This window comes from Arachis ipaensis, chromosome B03, assembly GCF_000816755.2.
Source record: "Arachis ipaensis cultivar K30076 chromosome B03, Araip1.1, whole genome shotgun sequence".
NCBI lineage: Eukaryota > Viridiplantae > Streptophyta > Magnoliopsida > Fabales > Fabaceae > Arachis > Arachis ipaensis.
The window spans coordinates 36,331,077-36,341,429 of NC_029787.2; the positions used below are offsets into that span (position 1 = coordinate 36,331,077).

Genomic DNA, 10,353 nt, shown 5'->3' on the forward strand with positions numbered 1-10,353 from the left:
GCTTACTCTTTAGTAACAGCAAGAGCATTGTCAACAACACGTTGCATCCTCAATGGAATTTCTATTATTCTTTGGGCGACGCACTTGTTGAGGTTGGGGAATGTAATTCCAAAGGCAAAATTCAAATAAGCACCCAGACCTTGGAGTTTGATCAACCTATCTTCCTTTTCTTTTCCTCTTTTTTCTCTTATTTTTTTTGTTTTTTTGTTTTTATGCTGGCCTTGCCCTGACGGGTAATGCAACGAAGGGTGGCGACAAGGGAGGAGGATTCGATTCGATTCAATTCATTTCATTTCACTCTTGGCTTACGAGGGAAAATTCTCTTACTTTCGAGGGAGGCTAAGTCGGCGGTGGGCACTGCATCTGATTCCACGTGGACGGACCTCATTGGATGCTGTCAGATCCATGGTAACGCCTGTTATATTTTGGGCAGGTGTATGTCCTCAACTGGCCCCTTGGAACTGACTCCTGCTGCGATGGACGGTCAGGATTATAGAAAAAATTATAGTTACATTTTTTATTAAGAATGAATACTATTACGAGGAATGCTAAGGGGTACCAATTTTTGTGATTTGTAGCGATCAAATAGCTATCAATGATGATTTTAATTGTGTGAGACTGGTGTGAAATTTTATCCAATAAATTTACTTTTCAATGATTTTAATGGTTTACATGCTGGCTAAAATTTAACAAAGTTGCTGACCCCTAGATTTTTCCTACTATTATTCCTATTTTAACAATAACCTTTTCTTTTCCTACAAATATGCAATAACAAAATTATGTAAAGAATAACATTGTGAGATAACATATATACATTGACTTAGGTGGGAAAATCCAAACGCAAGATTTTAGTGCTCTTTATAAAAATATATAAATAATAATATAAAATGTATTTTTTTATTTTTTATTTTTTTTTCATTTCTTCTATTTTATCCTATTTTCTTTATGCTCTTTTGAGATCAACATTTGAAGGGAAGAAGAACTGGATTTGAAATTTCCCATATACTTGATTAAATAATGATGAGAAAGGAAATAATTTTCTTAGTAGAGTTCTTGAAGATGAGGTAGATTAGAGATATTTTTCACATCCAAGCGATTTTGACATTTAAGTTCATTCAAGTAATTTTAGGTCACGCGTTTTTTTTGTTTTTTTTTTTTACGCTCGTTTACACACTGAGCGTCTTCTTTTTTGCCTTCTTCGTATTTTCTCTTTATCGTCATTCTTTTGTTGTTGTTGCTGCTGTATTTTTTTGTCTTTTCTCCTTTCTTTCCCTGGTGAAGAACCAGTAGAAAGTAAGGAGAAAGAGTTTTGAATTGTGTAAAACAAAAATGAATCGAACATGTTATTATGGTGAAACAATTGTATAGTACTAAATGAATGTAACATTATCCATTATATAAATTCAAATTCGAATAACTTTCTGCATAATAAACCGAACACGTACTCATGATGAAACAAGAATGAACGAAACATAATCCATTATATAAAATCAAATTCAAACAATTTTCTGCATAATGAACCGAATACGTGCTTATGGTGAAACAATTGTATAGTATTGAGTGAACAAAACATAATCCATTAGTAAAATACTAAAATGTTAGTGTTGTTGGTGATGACGATAACGAAAAAGGAGAAGAAAAAGAGGAGAAGGAAGAGGTGGAGGAGGAAAGAAGAAGATAACGTAAATGTGTATTTGAAAGAAGAAGAAGAAAAAGCGCAGGGAGAAGAAGAAGAAGTGCGAGGGATGAGAAGAAAATAAAGCGCATGTAATGAAGTTCATTTAATGAGAGTGATTTTTGTTGGTCTTGCACCTACTTGATAAAATTTGGATGAAAAAAATACTTGGATGTGTAACATAGTCCGGTAAATTATAAGTTGTAACAATCTATAATTTGTATCCAAATATAACCGTTGTTGAGATTAATCACCTCACTTAAATCAAGAATGATTAAGGAGGTGAAATTAGACGGCCATCATAGACCTCCACCATTGTCAACTTCGAGAACACCAAGAGAGTCATGTCCTAGAAAAAGTTGCTTTAAGCTTGAAAGTTTTCCAAGCTCAAAAGGTATGTTCCTTCAAAATTATTGTCACATAATAAAAGATACCACAAGCCGGAGAGGTTTTCCAGTTGGTAAGGGATTTAAAAAGAAAAAGGTGAAAGGAAGAGGCACCAACAGGGGGAGAATATAGTGACAAGCAAGGTAAGAAGATGAGTTACCGAAGAAGAGAAGAAAGAGGGAGGTCAACGGATAAAGACGCCTATTTTATCTTTTGCTAAAGATGTTTTCATGTTGTATTTTAATTGGTTTCTGTATAATTTATTTGGTATTTCTCATCACATATTATTAAATTTTTCGAAAGATTTTCTTTCCAAAAACAATTAAAAACATTTAATTTGGACTAAAACCAAAAAGATAATAAATTAACTATTAGATTTTTTTAAAATTATTTATATAAAAAAATATAACACATTCATCAAAATATATATATATATATATATATATATATATAAAATTTTAAAAAAATAGTTTCTTTCATTTTAATAAAATAACTATTTATTAAAGTAGACAAATTAATTATTTTCTTTTCATATACAGTTTTTTTAAGATATAAAAGTAATTAATTTGAATATTGGTTAGGATAATTAAAGTCACTATTTCATTAAATTTTTAATTTAAAGAGAAATCCTAGTTAATTTTGGTATAGAAATTTTGAATTTGAAAACATTGATAAAAATTATGTTAAATTTTGATTTATTTTATTCTCATTTAAATTAATCACTACATAAGTTAAAGTTCTGTTTTGAAGTTATATTCGAGCTTTAATATGATTTTTAAGGTTTCAATTTACTTAGTTTGATTTTTTAACTTAGGTATCCATGACTTATATTAAGGTTTTAAGTGTTTAGTTGAAAAAAAATTAAAGTAAAAAAATTCAATTGTCACATCAAATAGTCGCTAGAATGTATAACATAGCAGTCGTTAGTTCATCTCAGCATGTCGTTAACAATTTTGTGAGACTGTGACAAAAATAAGATCAGGAAGAGTCATAACTATTAAGTTGGGAGACTAAATTGAGTACATCAAAATTTTTGAAATTAGATTGAAATACGAACATAATTTCAGAGACCAATAAGTATTATCTCTTTTGTTGACAATTAAGTTGTTTTAATGGTAATTAAGATCTGATAATGGTTTATAGTAAAAAAAGCATTCTTTTGCAACAATTAGGGATCTCAATGGGGCAGGGCGGGGCCGGGGATGCCTCCCTGTTCCCATCTCTGCCCCCAGATTTACTCCCCGTCCTCGTCTCCGTTTCCCACCGTGGGAGAATATTGCTCTCCATCCCCATTCTTCATAGGACATCATTCTCTGCGGAGACCCCATTCCCCATCTATCTGATAGTTCTAACTATTTATTAATTTTCATATGAATAGAGGTGTAAGTATCCATTCTATACAAAAACAACAAGATTTTATACAAAAAGTCTAAACGATAAGATGGTGACTTCTTTCGAAATGACGCAGTGGGAGGACGCAATGGCGAGCCAGAGGACAGAGAAATGGACAAGGTGGGAGACGCGGTAACAGAGAGGAGAATGGACACGACGACAGAATTACGGAAAGGAAGGCCGCAAATAGAGAGCACGACGCGGTGAGGATCATGACATGGTGAGGTGTGACGATGCGACGAGAAGGAAGAGTGGCGAGAGGGTGGTTGCAGAGAGGTTATATGGAGTATGGACAGCGTTAGGGATTTCTGAATTGAAGAAGAATTATGCAAATGAGGATAAGGAGTTTTGGGTTTCTATATATATGTGTGTGTGAAATAACTAAAAAACATATATGAGAAATAAACTATTAAGGACAATTTAGTAAATTTATGAATTTCGGGGATTAACGGGGATGGGACGGGGATCCTCGCTCGGTCTCCGCGCCTGCCTCGGTGGAATTTTGTCCCCGTTCCCATCCCACGGAAAAAATTCTCCACAATCGGATCCCCATTCGGGACAATCCCCGCAGGGATCCCCGCATCTCAGGGAGTTTTGCCATCCCTAGCAACAATGAACCTATAGTAGTAGTTAGGAGTATTCATAGATTAGATCATATCCATAAATCTACAGTATTTATCCGTATCTGATCTGTAATTTGTGGATATGATATGATTTGTAAGATGATCGGATTGGATCGAATCGGATCCACACTCTAATCAAATAGAAGTAAATATGTTTTAAAAAGTAAACAAAAAAAATATTGACTTTTTTTATAAAAATAAAATTTTTTAATATTTTTTATTTTATGGATATATTTGATATCTGATCCAAACATAAAAAGTGCGAATATCGAATTTGATCTAATGAGTTTAGTGCGGATTGGATCGAAACATTCTTCTCGATCGTTCTTTTCCTCTCCCTTTCTCAATGGTATGTTCTTCGTTTACGTTACTTTTTTCTCTCTCTGCAACTCGAGCTTCGTTTTCTATTTTGATTTGTTGTTTTCTGAAATCAAAGTTTGAACTCGTTTTGAAGATAATGGATCATTCCACCTCAGATTCTCAGCTGAATCCAGGCGAAGTGGATTATGAATTTGAATCTAACGAAGTTCCTGAGGTTTGATTTACATAATGAATTTTCTTTCAGTAATTTGTATAGCATTGTGTAGTTGAAAAATTGCTGAACATTGACTGTGAAACTAACACGTTAACATGAATCTGTCGATTCAATGTATTAGTTGTGATTAATTACCTGGAATTTATAGCAGACTCTCGGGTGTAGATCAGGTCTTTTTTTGGGTGTATTTTTGCTAGAAGTGTGGGTGTATCTACACTACTGGTTTTGTTATTTTAATTGAGTTGTTGTTGTTCAGGTGTATTATATCAGACATGATTGGGTGTGTTTTTAGTTTTTAACATGGTGTATTCTGCAGCCTGTGTATTTACAGTTTATGGCTTTAAAGGTCATTGTGTAGTTGAGTTGTTGCGGTTCGGCTGTATCATATTAGGCATGATTGGGTGTATTTGAATCATATCTATGGGTGTATTCATAGTTTCTAACACGGTGTATTGTGCAGCCTCTCTCGGTTGTTGATGACGAGCTTGTTCCGAAGGTTGGAATGACCTTTACCACCCTTGAAGATGCTGGAAAATTTTACAGGAACTACGCCAAGGCTGCAGGTTTCTCTACAAGAGTTCGGTGCACAAATAGGAAGGGAAACGAGATTAAGAATCAACTGATTACATGTAGCAGAGAGGGAAAATGGAAATCTAAAATATCTCCGACCGAGAAGACCAATCCTACAGCCGGTGTAAACTGTCCTCCAAGAATTTATATACACACATTGAAGGATGTCGGTGCTTGGATTATTTCAAAGGTTGTACTCGATCATTCACACCCCTGCTGTCCAAGCAAAGCAGAGATGCTCAAACAGCACAGGGAACTAAGCATGTCCATTCGTCGTACAATAGAGAATAACGAGGAGGCCGGTATCAGACCAAGCAAAACGTACCAATCATTTGTTGCGGCTGCCGGGGGTCATCGCGAGTTAAATTTTATCGAAAAGGATGTGAAGAATTACATTACGAGGGAAGTGCGGAATGTTTCCGAACAAGAAGATGCAAAGGAATTCGGGAAATATTTGTTAAGAATGAAAGAGAAGAATCAGAATTTCTTTTTTGAGCTCCAACTCGAAGAGGATCAATCGATTAAGCTGGCTTTTTGGGCCGATGCAAGAAGCAGAGCCGCCTTTGAGTATTTCGGAGACGTCATTTCATTCGACACCGCCTACAATACAAACAGGTAACAAACTGCCCCTGTTTATGATGCTAAATTAATTTATTTTTATGAATCCGCATCAGAGGTGTATATTGGCTGTTTCATTGGGTGTATGCGAAGCATTTGTTAAGGTGTAACTAATGATTTTGCATTCTGGACCATGGTAATTTGTTTCAGGTATAATTTGGTCTGTGGTTCTTTTGTCGGGGTGAATCACCACGGTCAGTCAACACTTCTCGGATGCTCTTTGATGAAGAACGAAGAAATTGAATAATTCAAATGGTTATTTCAATGCTGGCTTCGTTGCATGGGAGGAAACGCTCCGAAAGGGTTTCTCACCGATCAGTGCGCATCAATGAAAAGGGCTTTAGAGGCCTGTATGCCAACGACAATTCACCGTTGGTGTATTTGGCACATCATGAAGAAGATTCCAAGCAAATTAAACGAGTACAAGGGACATGCCGATATCGAACAAGAAATGAGCCAAGTTGTTTGGAACTCTCATAGCAAAGACTCATTCGATAGGAATTGGAACGATTTTCTGCTGAATTTTGGTCTTGCGGACAACAAGTGGCTTTCAGGTAATGTCTTTTTAAAATATGCAGCAGAGGTGTAAATTGCATGTTCCCTCGGGTGTATTTAGAGTCTGTGTTTGGGTGTATTATGCAGATCTGTACGAAGACCGTCACATATGGGTTCCTATCTATCTGGATCACCACTTCTGGGCAGGGATGAGAAGCACACAAAGGAGCGAGAGCATGAATTCATTTTTTAACAAGTTTATTATCCGGAACAACTCGCTTATTCAATTTGTGAAACAATACGATAATTGCCTCGGAAGCAGGGAGCAAGCAAAGAGAGAATCAGATGCTGCAGATTTTCATACGCTTATACCGTGCGCAACCAAATCCTGCATTGAAGCTCAGTTTCAAGATGCGTACACTCACGCAAAGTTTAGGGAAGTCCAAGCGCAATTCAGAGGAAAGGCGAATTGCATCACCAGATTAAAGAATTCCACTCTAGGCTATTCAGTATACGAAGTCGGAGAACAAGTTTCCAGCTCAATATTCAACAAGTTCGTTATTACTTACGACTCAGTTGCAGCCGAGGTAAAATGCCAATGCTTATTATTCGAGTCGAGAGGGATACTGTGCCGTCACGCACTAAGCGTGTTAAGCTTCGAACAAGTAAGCCAAGTGTCACCTAGATACATACTGGAACGATGGAGCAAGAAGGTAAAGAGGCGACACACACACATCAAGAACAGCCACGACGAGCCACTAATGGAGCCAAGAAGCAAGAGGTTCGACCAATTGGTTTTTCGTTCGCAAAATATTTGCGAATTTGCCTCCGAATTGGAGGAGCTGACTGCAATTCTGCACCGTGCGTACGATAACGTCATGGCCGAGATGGAAGCATTAAAAGCCAAAAGGAAGGGGACATCTTCTTTATCCCACGAAGACGCCAACTTGGAATCCGTTAACGAGCTTCAAAGCCCGCCAAGGATTCGAACAAGAGGACGTCCAAAAAACAGGCTAGGTTCAAAGCTGGAGAAACAAATTGCAAATGCCACAAAGAAGAAGAAGACAAAAGTTTTAAGCGAGGTAAAAGTAATGTTCTTTAAATTTGTGGCGATTGAGTTTATTTTTCTCGTTAATAGGTTAGCTAATGTGTGAGTGTTATATTCAGATAAACCTGTTTGATGCTGCATCAACGGCGCATTCAAATTCCAGCCAATATCAAGGACACGTTATGAATTATCAGTTCAGGCTACCAGCAGCAGGGGATAACTCTTTGGGTGTATAGTTTTATAGAATATGAGTGTAAAAGCACTGTTCTTTTGGGTGTATTTTTGTTCATTGACAATTTACATATAGACACATATATAGATTCATATAGAACAAAAGCTCTAAAAATTTGCAGGTTATGGGTGTATATTTGATTTGATGTTTTTCTTCATATTTTAGTATATGTAATTCATACATTTTGAATACAGCACAGACAGTTTGGGTGTATATTTTATGCAATCTTGGGTGTATTATTAGAGTTGCGTTGGGTGTAACAGTTTATAATTTGTGTTTATATATGCCTTGATTTTTTCCTTCATATTTTACCATATGTAATACAGCTTTTGAATACATCACAGACAGTTTACCAGCACAGATAGTTTAACTATGGAAAAAAATATACATGGAATAGAAGTTGTTGATAAATGGCAAATATTTACATCATTTGTTCAATTTACAAACTACCCACCAGTTGGATTACGCAGTTTCTATATCAGCAGAATTAATCTGACAAAACGGACTCAATAATACAGAGAATGGCTTCGACAGTCTTATAGCACTACTCTCCCTAATTGCCCGATCTCTTTCTTTATTCATCTCACTGAATAGTATCCGGGAAGCATACTCCACTCTATAGTGGTCCACCTCCTCCTACAATTAAAAAGTATATTCTGTTTAAACAGCAATATTAATTCAGTAAAGTAATACAGAGTTATATTCATAGCTGAAAACGAAGAAAATAAATTACAAATCTCATTTACGAAAGTTTAATGTTCAGACTCACAAATTTATACCTTGTTTTTTGGCCTGATATTTTAACATATGATGCTTTAATTTTTTTCTCGTTCTCCCCTTTCTGCAGAGGTTCCCCGCCGGCATATGTTATCAATCTTGAAAATACATATCCCTTAAATAGCAAAACAAATCAGTAATACACCCGAATAAATGCACAAGATACACCCAACTGAATGGACAATATACACCCAACACAACTAACGAAATAGACCTAAATATTAAAGTAAAGAAGACAGAGGCAACTTACAGTGAATTTATTAACCTGCTTTCTCTCATCGCTTGGAGCTTTTTTGTGTAGCGGGTCAAGTATATGACATTTTCGCTTTGTTGTATTTATCAGTCATAACCACCAATGCCCCAAGTGGCAAACAGGAGCAAAAATCTGAAGGATTCCCACATTTCAACAGTGCGTTATTTTATTTGTCATATAAGTAAATAAGCGTACTAACAAATTTAGCAAACGAAAACTTACATATCGATGTGAAGTTAATTTTTTTCTATCTATGAAGGGAATGAAACTCGGGTAGGCTTCCACCCTGAATTCCTTTTTCGTTTTCGGTGATACGAATTCCCCCTTTGGGTGATCTGAAAGTGCCATGCTCTGCAAGAATTGCGAAACAAGAAATGAAATACTAAACTTACACCCAATTGAACGTAAAAAATACACCCAAATCAATACAGAAAATATACCCAAAGTTCAGAGAAGTAACACTTATCACAATATCGGGGGGGAGACAGTATATTTGTTCTTGAAACCTCTTTTCATTTTTCTGGTTGAGGATGAGGCAGATGGCAGATACAATCTAGAAATATATGCCGAAATCAATTTTACATTAATAAGCATTGCAATTGACTTTGGTGTAAAAACATTAATGTTATTCTAATATTACCTGAGATTCTATATCACTTTTTGCCTGGAGGGATACAAGGTGCATTCTCATCAAAATGTATTCTCCTTGGCCAATCAGAGTGCACATCTCCTCATACTCGTTAGTATTGCCATCTGCATCTTCCTTCAGTCTCGTCCCCCAGATGTAGCACTTTTGTTTCATATCATCCGTAATCTGATATAATCCCCCAGGAGTTTGAAACTTTGCAGAACTTTCTCCCCCAGTCTCCCTCTGAATTTGTGGACTTTTGTTTTTTCCCTTCGCTGCACTGCTTGCTATTTTTTGGACCAAATCGTCCAATTGTTCTATCAAATTTGCAGATTCAGGAGATTTTGCCCTTTCTGTCTCCTGCGTTAACGCCCCCTCCTGGCTTGAATCAGTCAATCCAAGGTTGAATGATGGCACCCCTGGATCTGTTTTAGGAACATAGGATGCTGTCCGTGCCATCATCAACAGGACAGCAGCGTCTTCTGCGTCTGGATGACTGTGTCATCATGTATAAGAATAAGAATAAGAATAAGAATATACGGATGATAAGCAAAGATTGATTTTAGTATGATGAACTTACATTTTAGTTGGAGCTGGGGGAAGCGTGAGTGTGGTCTCTTGAAGTTGTTTGGGGGTTTCAGGAGTGCTGCATAGTTACAAAAAATTAATCACGGCGTAAAAAAAACTAATCAGGAACAATATACACCCAAACTGTTAGCAAATATACACCCAAACTCTAAACAAATATACACTCAATACTATTTCTTATGTTTCTGTAGTCCCTTCAATCTGTAGTATAGGGGTTGGTTCAAAATCTGTCTCAGTGGTTGTTTGGGATGCCGGCACAAAAACCTGAATCGGGACTCTAAACAAGAAGAAAAATGAAAGGTTAACAACGCCTTTGAAAATAATAAGGTTATAAGGTTGAAATATTATTGGAAAACTCACATTGCAAGCGCTTCCGACGGTGTCTGTTCCCTCACAACCATCATATTCGAATCAGACGGACTCAACCTAAAATACACCCAAAGAAATTCAAGAAATACACCCGAACAATTCAAAAAGAAGACAGGCTTTGTTTTTTGAGAACTTACATACTTGCAGTTTTTGCTTTTTTTTT

At 36.3% G+C, this 10,353-nt stretch overlaps 3 protein-coding genes across 4 annotated transcripts in view; 1 reads left to right on the forward strand and 2 right to left on the reverse strand.

Annotated features, from left to right (window-relative positions):
* Positions 1–440, reverse strand: part of LOC107630316 (gastric triacylglycerol lipase) — a 5,266-nt gene extending 4,826 nt beyond the window's left edge. The window contains exon 1 of one of the 2 annotated variants that reach the window (XM_021118761.1): positions 7–440. In XM_021118761.1, coding sequence (XP_020974420.1) covers positions 7–47 — 41 coding nt within the window. In that variant the 5' untranslated portion in view covers positions 48–440. The remainder of the gene's footprint in view (positions 1–6) is intronic. The other variant, XM_016333411.2, reaches the window with a different exon arrangement.
* Positions 7,142–7,650, forward strand: LOC110269649. The gene is made up of 2 exons (XM_021117560.1): positions 7,142–7,377; positions 7,463–7,650. Exons 1-2 carry the CDS (start codon positions 7,174–7,176, stop codon positions 7,577–7,579), a joined length of 321 nt encoding a protein of 106 aa, XP_020973219.1. The 5' UTR covers positions 7,142–7,173; the 3' UTR covers positions 7,580–7,650.
* Positions 8,857–9,722, reverse strand: LOC110269435. The gene is made up of 3 exons (XM_021117260.1): positions 9,246–9,722; positions 9,046–9,158; positions 8,857–8,956 (listed from the first exon to the last, which is right to left on the reverse strand). The coding sequence occupies exons 1-3, from the start codon at positions 9,693–9,695 to the stop codon at positions 8,857–8,859; spliced, it is 663 nt and encodes a 220-aa protein (XP_020972919.1). The 5' UTR covers positions 9,696–9,722.

What these genes read in the sequence shown, in the direction of transcription:
- LOC110269649 (XM_021117560.1), top strand. Translation starts at nt 7,174, where the DNA reads ATGGCCGAGATGGAAGCATTAAAAGCCAAAAGGAAGGGGACATCTTCT. An exon ending in AGACAAAAGTTTTAAGCGAG is followed by an intron (nt 7,378 to 7,462) that starts GTAAAAGTAATG and finishes TGTTATATTCAG; the next exon opens with ATAAACCTGTTTGATGCTGC.
- LOC110269435 (XM_021117260.1), bottom strand. Translation starts at nt 9,695, where the DNA reads ATGATGGCACGGACAGCATCCTATGTTCCTAAAACAGATCCAGGGGTG. An exon ending in AAAGTGATATAGAATCTCAG is followed by an intron (nt 9,159 to 9,245) that starts GTAATATTAGAA and finishes ATATATTTCTAG; the next exon opens with ATTGTATCTGCCATCTGCCT. An exon ending in GTTACTTCTCTGAACTTTGG is followed by an intron (nt 8,957 to 9,045) that starts GTATATTTTCTG and finishes CAATTCTTGCAG; the next exon opens with AGCATGGCACTTTCAGATCA.